This window comes from Cetorhinus maximus, chromosome 30 (assembly GCF_964194155.1).
Source record: "Cetorhinus maximus chromosome 30, sCetMax3.hap1.1, whole genome shotgun sequence".
NCBI lineage: Eukaryota > Metazoa > Chordata > Chondrichthyes > Lamniformes > Cetorhinidae > Cetorhinus > Cetorhinus maximus.
The window spans coordinates 11,705,364-11,721,690 of record NC_135908.1 but is presented as its reverse complement, the minus strand read 5'-3'; the positions used below and the strand labels follow the sequence as shown (position 1 = coordinate 11,721,690).

The 16,327-nt window shown below is 43.8% G+C and overlaps 1 protein-coding gene across 1 annotated transcript in view; it reads right to left on the bottom strand.

Annotated features, from left to right (window-relative positions):
- Positions 1-16,327, bottom strand: part of LOC144670075 (thrombospondin type-1 domain-containing protein 4-like) — a 253,990-nt gene that overhangs the window by 111,628 nt on the left and 126,035 nt on the right. The window contains exon 8 of the mRNA XM_078532470.1: positions 2,541-2,745. Within this exon, the coding sequence (XP_078388596.1) occupies positions 2,541-2,745 (205 nt within the window). The remainder of the gene's footprint in view (positions 1-2,540; positions 2,746-16,327) is intronic.

The following is a 16,327-nucleotide window of genomic DNA, read 5'->3' as shown; positions in this document are numbered from 1 at the left end:
ATTCAATGACCCCGCCTCCACCACCTCCTGAGGCAGAGAGTTCTAAAGTTGCACAACCCTCTGAGAGAAAACATTTCTCCTCATCTCTGTCCTAAAAGGGTGACCCTCAATTTTAAAACAGTGTTCCCTAGTTCACCCACAAGAGGAAACATCCTTTCCACTCCACCTTGCCAGTGCCAGGGTTTGGGACATCTGCCCAGGGCTAGAGAGGAACTTGAAATGGTAGGCGGAGGATTCAGCTGAGATGGTCCATGTAGATACCAAGGACATAGGCAGGACAAGGAAAGAGGTTCTGCAAAGTCAGTATGAGGAGCTAGGTACCAAATTAAGAAACAGAACCTCAAAGGCTTATTACCAGAGCCACGTGCAAATTGGCATAGGGAAAATAAAATTGGAGAGACGAATGCATGGCTTAAAGACTGGTGTGCTAGAAGTGGGTTCCAGTTTGTGGGACACTAGCCCATACCTAATTGCCTTTGAGAAGGTGGTGGTGAGCCGCCTTCTTGAACTGCTGCAGTACATGCAGTGTAGGTATAGCCACAGTGCTGTTAGCGAGGGAGTTCCAAGATTTGACCCACTGTTAGTGAAGGAATGGCGAAATATTTCCAAGTCAGGATGTTGTGTGGCTTGGAGCAGAACTTCCAGGTGATGGTGTTCCCATGCATCTGTTGCCCCTTGCCCTTCTAGGTGGTGGAAGGTGCTGTCAAACAAGCCTTGGTGAGTTGCTGCAGTGCATCTTGTAGATGGTACACACTGCTGCATCGGTGGTGGAGGGAGTGAATGTTGAAGGTGGTGGATTGGGTGCCAGTCAAGCGAGCAGCTTTGTCCTGGATGGTGTCGAGCTTCTTGAGTCTTGTTGGATCTGCACTCATCCAGGCTAATGGACATATTCCATCACACTCCTGACTTGTGCCTTGTAGATAGTGGACAAGCTTTCGAGAGTTAGGAGGTGAGTTACTCTCTGCAGGATTTCCAGCCTCTGATCTGTTCTTGTAGCCACTGTATTTATATGGCTAGTCCAGTTGAGTTTCTGGTCAATGATACCCCCCAGGATGTTGGTAGTGGGGGATTCAGTGATGGTAATGTCATTGAATGTCAAGGGGAGATGGTTGGAATATTTTATTTTGTGTTAGCATTTATTCTTGCATTATGGGAAATAGGATGGTGACATGGTTAGTGACAGAGGAGAGGTAAGGAATGTGCAACTCTTAGTGAATGCGAAGTTGTGGTTGAGGTTACTGCTATTGTTTATGAATTATGTGATTACGTATTGTGGCAAAGAGAGTCTGCCTCTGTTTCAGCCTCCCTTCTTTCTGTTTTTCCTCTTCTTGTTCCTCCACTTTCTCCTCCTACTCCTTGTTGTGCTCCTGCTCAATTTCTCACCTGATGTAAGAAGATAAGAGAAAGAGCAAGCGTAGACCCTTCGGACCCTGGAGCCAGCACCGCCATTCAATTCGACCGTGGATGATTTTCTACCTTAACTTTTCTGTTCGCTACCCATACCCCTTGATTCCCATAGAGATCAAAAATCTATCGATCTCAGTCTTGAATATACTGAACAATGGAGCATCCACAACCCTCCTGGAGTAGATAGTTCCAAAGATTCACGACTCTCTGAGTGAAGAAATTCCTCCTCATCTGAGTTCTAAATGATCAACCGCCTATACTGAGGCTGTGCCCCTGTTTCCTATATTCCCCAGCCGGGGGAAACAATCTCTCAGTTAGCCTTATTCTTAGACTACGGTATCACCTTGCAATAAAGGCCAACATGCCATTTGCCTTTCTAATTTCTTGCTCTACCTAAATGCTAACTTGATGTCCTTGTATGTGGACACCCAAGTCTCCCTGAACATCAACGCTTAAAATTTTCATGCCTTTTAAAGAATACTGTTTTTTCTATTCTTACTACCAAGGTGGATAATCTCATTCATCCCCACGTTATACCCCATCTGCCACTTTGTAGTCTATTCATTTAACATGTCCCTATCTCTTTGCAGCCTCCTCACAGCTTATGTTCCCATCTAACTTTGTACAGTCAGCAAACTTATAAACTCAGTCTCTTTCTCTAAGTCATTACTATACACTGTAAATAACTGAGGCCCCAGCACTGGTCCTTGCGGCATTCCACTATCACAGCTTGCCAACTTGAAAATGCCCCCTTCTGTTTCCTCTTCATTAACCAACCCTCCATCCATACTTATATGACCTCTGACTCCATTAGCCCTTATCTTGCATATCAACTTTTTGTGTGGCACCTTGTTGAATGTTGAAATCCAAGCATACCACTTTTACTATTCCCCTATATCTACCCTACTAGTTACATCCTCAAAAAGCTTTAATAAAGTTGTCAAACATAGCCTGGAACTTCCTTAATCCACATCCCCCAATTGATTATTGCTACAGGTCCCTGGCTGTCACTATGTGTCGCTAATATCTATTCCTGCTTGTTGTCCTAGCCAACTCCTTTTACACAATGAGCAGTGGCATCCTGTGAGATTGTTACTAGAGTACTGTCTCCACTCTATGATGAGAGTACTTACCCAGGTAATTTCTACTTTTGGCCAACTCCGTCACATTAATTTTAGTGGCTCCTTTTGGAATCTCCACAATTTTATGATATCCAACAGTCGGAAGCCTGCGTTTGAAGACCCCAGAAATGACCTTGCAAGCTGTGTTGTCTCCTCCACAAATTCCACATTTATCCATCAGTTTGTCTGATCCCAGATACTCATCACAGCCGATTTTCTTTATGAAAAAAGAGAAAAGCCTTTATACAACTTGGAACTTTAAAATGCTAATGAATAATTTTGATTCAATTTTACGCCGTTGTAGTGTTGGCTAGAACTGAATTCAAGTAGATATTTCACTAACCCCCAATTCTGAACAAGCTGAGCTGAGATGCAGTCTCCTCTACATTGGGGAGGCCGCTTTGCGGAACACCTCCACTCAGTCCGCAAGCATGACCCAGACCTTCATGTCGCTTGCCATTTCAATTCACCATCCTGCTCACATTTCTGTCCTCAGCCTGTTGCAATGTTCCAGTGAAGCCCAACACAAGCTGGGGAAATGGCACCTCATCTTCCGATTAGGCACTTTCCAGCCTTCTGGACTCAACATTGAGTTCAACAACTTCAGACCATGAACTCTGTCCTCCATTTTGATTTTCTGCCCCCATGTGCCAATTTGTATCTTGTTTTCATGTTTTTGTTTTAAGACAGAGCTGACCTTTATTCTGCTATTAATACCTACGCTGGACCAATGCTTTCTTTCTTTATTACTACCATTGCCACTCCCTTTGTTTTATGTTTCACGCCATTTTTTTGTTTTTAATCTCCACCGCCTCCCGCACTCTAACCTTTGCCTGAACTTCCTCTTTGCTCCACCTGACCCTCCACACTTTTTCAACAGCATAAAACACATTTCTATCTCTCTTCGGTTCTGAAGAAGTCATATTGGATTCAAAACATTAACTCTGTTTTACTCTCTCTGCAGATACTGCCAGACCTGCTGAGCTTTTCCAGTACTTTGTGTTTCAGTTATCATTTCAGTTCTCCACCATCCATAGTATTTTGCTTTTATTTCAGGATTTTTTTAAAAATCAGACAAAACCATTTAAATCATAATAGAAAAGATGACAGCACAGGCTGACAGGACATGTTGTAATATTTTTTCACTGCATTATGGTTCATTGGTCAAACTTCATTGGAAAAGCATTGTAATAATGTGAACATGTACACAATGGTGGTCAATGTAAGGGTCAATTTACTTTTAAGGGACAGATTCCTATGATAAATCACTGCATTAAAAATACATCTACATTACCATATAGAACTATTAATGAAATCTAAAAGTATGCAAACATTTTACACTTACCTTTCAGAATGATCCAGGCTCCTCAGAAAATTTTCCTTTTTCTTCATGAATTCTCAACCCTGGCGTGCATTTAATAGGGTTAAAAAACCCCACACCACTAGATGAAAGTGGTGTGCAGGAGGAAATTTGATTTTCATCTCTCATTTAAAATGGGGAACCTGACCTCAGCAAGGGTGGTTTGCACAGTAGTCATTCCCGACTCACAAAAATGCCAGAGGAAAATGGCGCAGGGTCGGGTATGCAGAGAAAAATCAGATTTCCTCTCAAAAAAACTAAATGTGGCCATTCGCGCACCAAAACTTGCTTCTGCACCCAGATGAAAATTCAGCTCAACATCATTAATTCCTGCTAAACTCCTTCGTTTTTTACTTTGGTCCTCTGCTTTCCACTCTTGTTTACTAATTTTCTGCCTTTCATTTCCAACTTTGCTTCTCTCCCCTCTGAATGTATCCTCAGGTTCGCCCCCCACCCCACCTCCTTCCCCCCAATAACTGACCACTAAGCTAGTTGAAACCCTCCCCAACAGCCCTAGCAAACCTCCCTGCTATGATATTGGTCCTGACTCTATTGATGTGTAACTTCTTCCAGCAATCTGACCTGTAGAAGCTTTGAAGTCTGCTAAAGTACTTGAACACTTGCCACACCACTCCCTGTAGACTTGAAACTTGCAAAAACTATAGAAAGCACCAGTCTTACCTATCCAATGCCAGAGCATCTCCAGAAATGTTTTTTCTTCCCAATCTCATATTTCCACCCTTGGAGCCTCCTAGGATCTATCCTTGACTCTTGCTGTTCACCATTTACATGCTTCTCCTTGGTGAAGACAGGGAGTCATGTTCTACATGTACACTGCTGATAGTCAACTTACCCTCTCCGCCACCTCTCTTGACTCCTTCACCACCTCTATATTCTACCATCAGTGTCATGAAGCTATTACTGTATATAATATTTTGGAAAATATTTTTCTTTTAAAATAGAGGTTTAGTCAACAGGTATGTCCTAATTGGATTAAAGCCAGATCGTCTGTGTGCTTTGATATGTACTAGTTTTGATATGTAAAAGAGATAGCGTGCATTTGCATTTTTTGAATAGAACATTCAAGAAGTGGGGTGAAAACTTGACGCCTTTCTCGCAGCTACCAAGCAATATGTTTATTTTACTAATAAAATTGGTACAATGAATGGGGTTTCATTGTTAAAAGCTAAAGTTCAAAGAGACTGGTGAGACAATGAGAATTTGAATTCAATCAGTGGTGGTAGGTATAACTTCAGTAGTTTTCAGGCGTGCAGACAGAGGCAATGTGAGATCAAAAGGCAGCTACACGCCTCCAACTGGCTCCACAGTGAAAAGAACCTCATTTTGAATTTGAAAGGTGAAAATGCTTTGCCTGGGGCAGGATCTTCCGGTCGGCGAGCGGGGCCGGGGCACGAAATGATGCGGGATGACGTTGGGTGGAACTCCCGATGTCACCCCACATCACTTCCATTTTCAGGTCGGCAGGGGTGCAGCCGAGTCAGCTGCGCACCCACCGACCTGTCAATGGCCTATTGAGGCCACTGAAAAATGAATTAAGGTCATTAATGGACCGGCCCGTCCAACCTTAAGATTGGCGGGCAGGCCAGGAGCCCTGGTGGGCTTCCGAAAAGCATGAAACCTCATCCACGGGCGGGATGAGGTTTCATGAGGGTATTCAAATTTTTATTAAAAGTTTCAATAAAAGTTATGGACATGTCCCAACTCATGTGACAGTGTCACATGAGGGGACATGTCAGGGAAATTTTTTTTATCATTTGTATTATGAATTTTAATTCCGAGCCGATCTCCCTGAGGCAGCACTTAGCCTCAGGGAGATCTGTGCGCGCTTTCGCACACATGCATGAAAGAGCGCACTCCCGGCTGAGGGAATCCCACTCCCTGCCCGCACAGGGAGCGCATAGCGCTTCCAAGCAGACATCACGCTGGGTGGGCCTTAATTGGCACACCCACGTAAAATGGCGGCGCACGCCCGCCAGTGCCCACTCACGCACTTCCTCCCCCCTCCCCCCAACGGGGGGAAAATTTTTCCCTTGGTGTTTGGTTAAGTCTATGGGCTGCTGTTGCCTTAAAGGTGATTAGTTTGGAGATTAGTTTGGGAATTTGTTAAAGTTATGATAGTAGTAATTTGTAGCCATGTGTACATATATTTTAACCTGTGTAAATTAATAAAATGTTTCATTTAGTTTAATGTAAAGCCTCGCAAACTAGTGGTCTGATTCCTGAGTTTAGAGTCGCATCTCAAACCTAACACTTAAAATTTATTGGTTATGGCAATTGTTGTAAGTTTCCCTCTGGGATTTTTAAAATTACTCCACTTTACCAGCTGCATCAGTCATAACATCAGTCAGATATGTTAAGTGATTACAGTTGTGAGGAGGAAGCAAGAAGGCTTCAAGCGGACTGGGACAGGCTAAGTGAATGGGCAAGAACATGGCAGATGGAATATAATGTGAATGTGTGAAGTTATCCACTTTGGTAGAAAAAACCAAAAGACAGAATTTTTCTTAAATGATGACATGTTGGGAAGCGTGGTGTCCAAAGGGACCTAGCTTTTTCACTAAAAAGCTGGCATGCAGATGCAGCAATCAATAAAGAAGGCAAATGGTATGTTGGTCTTCATTGCAAGAGGATTTGAGCACAGAAATAAAGATACCCTGCTACAATTGACCAGAGCCTTGGTGAGATCACACCTGGAGTATTATGTACAGTTTTGGTCTCCTTACCCAAGGAAGGATCTATTTGCCATATTAGGGAGTGCAATGGAGGTTCACCAGACTAATCCCCAGGAAGTTGGGATTGTTTTATGAGGAGAGATTAAGGAGACTGGGCCTGTATCCTCTAGAGTTTTGAAGAATGAGAGGTGATTTCATTGAAACTTACAAAATTCTTACAGGGCATGACAGGGTGGATGTAGATAGGATGCTTCCCCTGGCTGGTGAGTTGAAAACCAGGGAACATAATCTCAGAATAAGAGGTAGGCCATTTAGGATTGAGATGAGAAGGAATTTCTTCACTCAGAGGGTGATTTCTGGAGACTTGTGGCATCAAGGGATATGAAAATAGCACAGGACAGTGGCTTTGAAGTAAATAGTCAGCCATGATCTAATTGAATTGCAGAGCAGGCTCAATGGGCTAAATGGCCTATTCCTGTTCCTTTGTTCCTATGATACTGGGCGAGCAATCCAGAGGCCTGGAATAATGATCTGGAGACATGAGTTCAAATGTCATCATGGCTGATGAGGAATTTAAATTCAATTAATTAAGTAAATCTGGAATGAGAAAGCTACTATCAGTAATGGTGACCGTGAAAAACCCATCTGGTCACAAATGTCCTTTAGGGAAGCAAATCTGTTATCTTTATCCAATGTGGTTGATTCTTAACTGATCTCTGAAATTGCCATGCAAGCCATTCAGTTGCACTAAGGCTCTAAGGAAAGTAGTAATAAGAATAAAACCAGGTGGACAAACCGAGGCATGGGACACGATGAAACAAGCCCATTGACTTGTGACCCCATGAAGTCTCATAGCATCATGTCAAATATAGGCAAGGAAACCTCCTGCTTCTTACTCCCTAGCACCCTCTCTCAATTGATGACTATAGACACCACTTGGAAGAAACATTGAGAGTAGCAAGGGCACAGAATGTTCTCTGGGTGGGAGCTTCAATGTCGACCTATCAACCTTTCAACCTATCCCAAATGTATCTATTCATTCCAGTGTTGGTAGGAGTGACCATCGCACAATCCTTGTGGAGACAAAGTCCCGTTTTCACATTGAAGACACCCTCCATCACAAATAGGATAGATTCAGAACAGGCCAATAGATCAAAGCTAGGCATCCATGAGAAACTGTGGCCTATCATCAGCAGCAGAATTGTAGTCACCAAAATCTATAACTTTACAGCCTGACATATTCCTCAGTCCACTTTACCAGTAGAAGAGCATTCCAGGAGCAGCATCAGGTATACCTAAAAATTATCTGCCACCCAATGAAGTTACAAGACACAACTAAATGTATGTTAAACAGTGGAGGCAGCGTGCAATAGACAGAGCTAAACAATTGGACAACAAATGGATTAGATCAAAGCTCTGCAGTTCTGTCACATCCAGTCGTGAATGGTGGTGGACAATTAAACAACAACTGGATGGATGACCTCACATTTGCTTACATTGAAATCCATTTGCCAAAATTTGACCCATTCACTTAATCTATCAATATGTCTGAGCAATGTTACACTTCCAACTACATTGCTTACAATATCGCCTATTGTGTCATTGGAAAAATTGTGTATGTGGTTTTCTATCCTATGATCTGAGTCTTTAATAAATAAGGAGTATAGTTAAGCCTCTTGAAGGACACCACTAGTCACTTTCTGCCAATAGGAGTGCCTGCCCATTGTCCCTACTCTCTCTGTCCTGCCAATTTCCTGCCTTCAAATCTATGAGCTTCAACTTTAGCTAACAGTCTGTTATGAAGGACTTTATCAAACAGCCTCTGCAAGTGCAAATAAATGCACTTTAGAGATGCATAGACATGGCTCCTGTCTATAATAGACATTCTCCTGTCAGCACCTGTATACAATCTTAGAATAATAGAATAGTTACAGCACAGAAGGTGGCCAGTCAGCCTGTCTCATCAGTGCTGGCTCTCTGCAAGATCAACTCAGCCACTCCCATACCCGTAACATGCATTCCAAATCCTAACCATCTTGCCAAGCAGGGTTTTACTGGCATCAGCTACCAGTCCAGCAGTGGCAATTCGCCAAATAGTAGCAATTAAATTGTAAATTACAAAAAGGCATTGACTGGGATTACACCATAACAACAGGGCATGCGACCCACATTGTATCAGCATCTTGGCAGCACAGTTGAGGCAGCTGCACAACGGGAAGACATTATTCACTGAAATTGACATCCAGGTTGGACTATAAAGAGGGGAGGCACCAGGGCTGATCAATTGCATAAAGAGAGATCTGGCAGTAAGAAGCCGTTGGCCTGATCAGGTTGCTGTTGCAGGTGCTATGAAGTGACAGAGTGTAATGACAACATAGACTGCTAGGTCAACTGGGCTGAGCAGAACACTGCATAGAAGGGCGCAAGTGAACATGGGGTCCACATATTCAATGGTCAGCTAGACCATGGAAGAGGAGAGCATGGTGAGAAGCGCATATAGTCAGAGTCATGAAAGCACAGTTTGACAAGGGGCAGGAGGCAGAAGAACATGCATCCTTTGCCAGAAGATTATTCAGCCAAGTATGAGCCTCTTGCACAGGTGGTTGCCGACGCATGCATAGTATTACGTAGGAAAGTGGAGGAGAGTTGGTGCAATGTCACAGCCTTATATTGGGTTCCAACGATATGAAAAGAAAATCCTACTCTATATGCTCAAAACTTTATCCTTATTGCTTTTTTAAAAAAGAAATTGGACTTTCTGTGAACCAAAAAAGATGGCTGCTACAAGTCACGTAACCACAGAGTTGGCCCTTTGTCTTGGAACTACCCCCAGAAGTTACAAGAACAAAATAATTCCTTTCTCAGCTTCTGGAATCCCACATCTCATTGTACAGACCCGTTGTAATCACGAAAACTAGGAGTCTCACAACTCAAAGCCCATTATGCTTACAGAACTGCTAACAGACTCATATCACACCTGGAACTGGCCAGGCCCCCCATTTCAAAGGCGGTACCAAAGGGACGTTATTTGCATCTGATAAGCTCACTTTGTTAGTGGAGTCGGTGGGTCTGCCGAGACAATGGCTTCCCAACACCAGACCCACAATATAGATGTAACTCTTTCAATAACAAGTGACTGGAACATTGGCCAGATTCTTAGGATCGGTGAACAGGGGCGGGGCCCACTTGTCGACGCATAAAATGACGTGTGGTAGCGTCGGGCGTGCGTCCCGACGTCACTGCGTGTCATTCAGATCTTGATTTCGGCTGCGTGCCCACAGAAATGTCAAAGGCCTATTAAGGCCACTTAAATAGTAATTGCACTAATTAACTGAGCTGCCTGTCCAACCTTAAGGTTGACGGGCAGGCAAAGAGCCCAGGCGGCCTTCGCATTTATCAAGAAACCTCATCCGGCATGAGGTTTCATGAAGGTTTTTAAAGTTTAATAAAAATTTCTAATAAAATTGATTGACATGTCCCAGCTCATGTGACACTGTAACATGAGGGGACATGTCATAAAATTTTTTTTTCTTTAGTAAAATTTTCAAAAATCAAAATAACCTCCAAGGCAGCTCTGTGCCTCAGGGGGATCTCTGCGCTCTTTCGCACGCATGCGCAAAAGAGCGCAGGCCCCGACTCAGCCTACTCCCCCCAGCCTACACAGCGAACGCTCAGCGCTTCCGGGTGCGTGTCACACTGGGCGGGCCTTAATTGGCCCGCCCACATAAAATGGCGGCGCACAGCCGATCGTGGGTGGCGATCAGCTATGCGCCCGCCCTCGCCCGCTCCCGTCCAACCCACCCCGACCGGGAGAAAATTCTCCCCTTTATCAGTCTTGAAATCAAAGCCAGTTCCTGACACTGCATAAACATCCGTTCTGAAGTCACTGTGGAGAAATAAGGTCACATGGCTCAAAGTGACCATTTTGAAATCTCTATATGCCTTTGGGAACTGAAAAATCCTCAGACTGCTGTTTTAACATCAACTGGAAAGGATTCCAGCAGCCTGGCCGAGTAAGCTGCTGATATACCTCTCAACTCCATGAAGCCTGCTTGATTTTAAGTCTTTGATCGATGCTTATCAGGCAGTCTAAGCACAGGAAGCCCATTGTGCTGCAGCATCGTTTGTTTCGTATTGTTATCTCCAACCAGAAACACATCAGAACTGAACCGTCACAAAGGAAACACCCTCTGGACTTAGACTTCTCAGGCTCTGGAAATCACAGGAACTAATATTCATTTCTGTGGCTCTTGTATTGCAAAACTCCTTTTTTTCTATCCCCCCCCCCACCTCCCACCTCTACTGTATGTGTGTGTAGAGGAGTAGGAAGTTGTGGACACTCTTCCCTCAGATTTTTGAATGTGAAATAAAGTAAGCTGAGTTAATCAGAACATGAGTTTGCTGCAGATTATTAGTAAATTGGATCATGCAAACTGAGGGATTGGGAAAGCACGCCACCGCATATTTTAAAAATAATTCAAAACACCTTCTGCTTACGGACAGGTAAGAGAAAATAGGTACAGTTTGCCTGTCTCTCTCTCTTATACGTAACACATATTTGATGCCAGTTTCACTGAGATAGGATTTGTGGCACTTCTGTTGGTGAGGATCACGGCTTGCATGTCATCATGCAGTAGGCGAAGGATAGTGACAAATTTCTGAGGGCAGCCAAATTTGAGGAGGATGCTCTATAAGCCTTCAGGGTTGACAGAATCAAAGGCCATGTACAGCGGTTGATGCTGTTCCTTGTATTTTTCTTGAAGTTGTCATGCAGTGAAGAACTTGTTTGTGGTGACTCTCTCATTGTGACTCTGGAAAGAGTTCCTTGGCCACTGGGAGAAAGCGGTTGAGGAGGATCCTTGCAATGATCTTCCCTGCGGCAAACAGCAGAGAGACTCCTTTGTAATTACAAAAATCAAAATTGTTTCCCTTCTTGAATATAGTCACAATTACAGCATTCCTGAGATCCTCCGGCATGTGCTCTCTTTCCTAGATGAGGAATACAAGGTTGTGCAGCCATGCCAGGAGTGCATCGCCACCATGTTTCAGAATTTCACCAGGGATTTCAACTACTCCAGTGGCTTTGTTGTTTTTCAGCTGTCGAACAGCTTTTTCAACTTCATTCCAGACCGGCATAACACCAAGACTGTGCCAGATGGGGTATTGAAGGATACAGTTGAGGATGTTTGAGTCAAAAACAAAGTCTCACCAGCTTCCTTCTCCATTTTCCCCACAACAATACTGCATCTTATCTCCAGCAAATTACCCACAGGGTGTGAAACTGTTCAACCCATGCCACCTTCAATCCAAAACCACAATCACTTCAACTTCAACCATTGAGCTTCAGTATGCAGGTGACATTTTTGTGTGCACTCACTCTAAAACTGAGCTCCAGGTCATTCTCAACTCCTTCTCTGAAGCATATGAGAAAATGGGCTTTTCACTAAACACCTTGTAAAACTAAGGTCCTCTTCCAACCAGCTCCCACAATAAAACATCTTCCCCCATCAATTATGATCAGCGGTGAGATCATGGCAGCCTAAGAAGAAGAAGACTGCAGCATGAGGACATCATGCCCCAAAGGTCAGCTGGACATCCTGTGCCCTTGGCAGTAAAGATACATACCTCCTGAATTTCTACGCTACTGGTTCTTCTGCTATGGATATTTGTAGATTATCACAATCAGCTGTACACACCTGCATATCACAGGCAACAGATGTATGCAAGGGTATCTGGCTACATCGACCTCGCAATGGATGTGGCCAGTTAGGCCCAGAGGGCAGTAGGTTTTGTTTCAACTGCAGGATTCTCTCAGGTGCAGAGGTTGGTAGACTATACCCATGTAGCCATTGCACCACTGTCGGAGCAGGCAGGGGCATTCATGAATAGAAAGGGCTTCCACGCCCTTAACATTCAGTTCGTTTACAATCACTGCAAGTGATTCTCGCAAGTGTAAGAAGGTTCCCTGGCAGTTGCCAAGACTCTCATCTTGATGCAGTCTTAGGTTCTACATTGCAAGAAAACGCACAACACCTACAAGGTTGACAACAAACAATGCTTCATTTAGTTGGAATATATAATACTTACACAGCAATACATGATGCTATAAAGTGAGACCCAGAGTGATTCTAAAACAATTTATGAGATCTTTTCTGTGATCTTCTACATGGTGCTCCAACTGCGGGTGAGGCTGACGTGGAGGCAGCCTGCTCTTGTCCCTGCACTGGCAAAGCAAGTTCCGTGGCTGCCTTCCACTGGTAGCAGGTGCAGCCAAACACTTCCCCACCTGCATCTCTGCAGGAGCAGCCTTGGTTTAGGAGCATTAGGCGAATGTCTCTGTGAGAAAGGCCAGGGAGCCCGTCGATGACTGCACTGTGCTTTTAAAATGTGCCCCAGGCCTATCTTCCTCAACCTTTCAGTGTACACCTGTAATTGGCTGCTATCCAGGAGCAAGAGAACACCTGGATGTTCTTCCATGCCTCTGTGCCACAATGCAATGGAACTGACAATGCTCCTGAGCATTGCAGCCACATCGTTGAGGCCATTTCACAGCTACTTCATTCAATCCTTATATATTTGAGTCTCCATGAGGATGGTCACCCTTTCAATGGAGATACTCATCTCCTCAATCAACCAAAAAAACGTACCGGCTAATGGTATTCCATTATTCCATAATGGACTGCTCCATTTTCTGCCCAAGAGCATGCACTGCCTCAGGGAACTCTGCCAGACGATCAAGTATCCCCTGTTGTTTCTACACTAGAACCCATTTTGTGTGAGACCCTGGAGACTCTGCATCTTCAGCAAGCTGAGCATGACTGCTGTAGTCCTACGCCCACCAAGGGGGAATGCCCACAGCTTCCAGCTCCTCCATCACCTGTTCACATGATGTGCTCTTCACCCTGTGCCAAATATTCTCCTCATGACCATGGACCCACTGAGGTACCAGTATCTGCTCTGTTAGAGGGTGCTCTGAACTCTAATAATGGTGCATCCTCTGAGCGGTGTGTGCCCTCTGAGGCACCTGTTGCCTCATCTGCCATCTGGTCTTCCTCTGGGATTAACCTTGTGGTGTAGAGGGAACATAGGTTAATGAAGGTCCCAGCTTTCAGTGGCTCTTTCTCACCATTTGTAGTACCTTTACAAAAATGGACGTTTGCAAAATCAACACTGATGCAATATTTGCCACTGCAGGGTTAAATGATTCATATATTATACATTCACCCTCTCTTGGGTGTGCACCCATCTTGCCTTTGGCTACTGCAAGTCCTGAAGACACTTGGGCAGTCACCAGGGCCTCCTCCTCCATTGGCATAACATTTGATATGACGTCCAATCCTCTTCGCCCTGTCCCCTCTACTGGGTGTTCCATGTTACTTTTTCCTGATTCATGACTTCAAGGGTGCCATCTGTATCAGAGAAGCCATTGCATCATTTAGCATTACTTCTTCCTCTTTCAGTTTTTTCATTTGTTCCATAGGGTCATCACCCATTGCTCTCTCCATTTGCACCAATCATCATTTTCGGATTTGGAAGGCGGCTTTTACAGCCAGATGCTCTTCCTGTTGCTAATCATCCCCATTTACTTAGACTGAGGAAAGGCACTGATACACACTGGCTTGCATCATTTAATGCTTCTCAGACTATTTATGCCATAGTTCTTTTCTCAATTCTTCCATGAGTGGAAATGAACTTTACACATCCTTTGGTCTCAAGGTGCCAAGGCTCACAAAAGTCTCCGTTTTTGGGGGACTTGATATCACTGCATCATTGCAGTGCAAAGGCAAGCTGTGCTCACCACTTCTTCACACATTCCATATGTGGTGTTAACACCATTCGCCTTCCCAGACATCAGGAGGTCATTAAATCCAGGTCCTTGTGAGATGAGTCATCCTACACCATCTCTAGCCATGCCTGCTTTGCCTGTGCTGTTAGCCTCCTCCTCCTGCTATTCAGGAAACAATATATACCTGCGGATCCATGATTTCTGGGAGGCAGTCACTGAATCTTAGAGCTGTCCTTCCATGCCACAATTCCATTCTAATCCTCCCTTTCCTCACACTCAGAAAAATCAGTCTCCACCCAGCCCAAGTCATGAATGGCAGGCATCTTTTAACTCACCTGCATGACTTGCAGCTACCGCCTCCTGATCCCACCTGCTGTTTCTAATTGGATGGCAAATGCTCAGGCAACCTGGTGAAAATCAGGGTGAGGACCTGGAACTGGCCACAATTTTTCATTAAAAATGAAGACGTTAAGGTTCTACCCATTAACTCTGTTTCTTTCTCTAAAGATGCCACCTGACCTGCTCAGTATTTCAGCATTTTTTGGCTTTATTTTGCCTACCCTTCCAGCATTTTTTGAAAAACATGAATGATGAAAGCAAAATACTATGGATGCTGGAAATACGAAATCAAAACAAAAAATGCTGCAAAATCTCATCAGGTCTGGCAGCATCAGTGGAGAGAGAAACAGAGTTAAGGTTTCAAGTCCGATACGGACTCAAAACATTAAATCTGTTTCTCTGTCCACAGATGCTGCCAGACCTGATGAGTTTTTGCAGCATTTTTGTTTTCATTGAAAAACAGTCAGATTGTAGTACTCGTCAAGATGCGCAATAGTTCTCAGGGATATCAATAATGAAGAACCAGAGATTGTTGTTCAGTCTCTGCTGCAAGAAGTAGGCTTTACAACCCAAAGAATTAAAGCTTTTATTATAATGTTATTTAAGAGCATAATTTCACATTTTAAGGTAATAATGTACATCCACTCCAAGGAAAGGCAATCCCCTCAGCAGCTGAGAAAATTTATAAGATTTTGGACAGGGAGAATGTTTTTATTTCCTACAGTTTCTGTGATGCTGGTGTAACCCCTTGGACTGTGATTAACAGAGTGAATCACACTAAGATTCACTTCTCTATTAAACTCAAATCTTGAGGTTGATAAACATCTTCAGAAAACGCATTACAAACTCAATAGCAGCTGGCAACAGCTGAATGATTGGCTTTGTGTGGAAGGCAGACACACACAGCATGGAGAATTTCACCCGTGAATTTGAAGAGTATTGAAAAGCCATTCACAAACATGTCTTTATCACTGTGTGTGCACCACCTTTGAGCTGTCAGTGACAGGACAAAGCATTAAAGTTTGGACTTTGGATCTGGGCCTTTCTAAAAGCTATTCTATATTTTGCGGGCCTTTCTTTACTGCTATTATTGATGCAGCAATTCCCACCTATTAATGATACACTTCATTAACATGTGTGTGAGCCATAACCCTATTGTAGTATGGGACAAATGGCTTCTCACACATCTGAAAGCACATGCAGCAGAAAATAAATCTACATATCGTCAATGGTACTTGATTCAACTTTGAGATGTGCTGAAACAGTTCTCCCATTAATCCTTCACGATTAATAAAGTTAATATTCTATACAATTAATATTCATGTGGAGAAGGTGGCATAGTGGTAATGTCACTGAATTAGTAATCAGAGGCCCAGGCTAATGCTCTGGGGACATGGGTTCAAATCCTACCACAGCAGCTGGTGGAATTTAAGTTCAATAATAAATCTGGAATGTAAAGCTAGTCTCAGTAATGGTGCCCATGAAACTATCAATTGTTGCAAAAACCCGCCTGGTCCTTTAGGGAAGGCAATCTGGTCTGGTCTGGCCTACATATGACTTCAGATCCACAGCACTGTTCTGCCCTATGAAATGGCCTAGTAAGCCACTCAGTTCAAAGGCA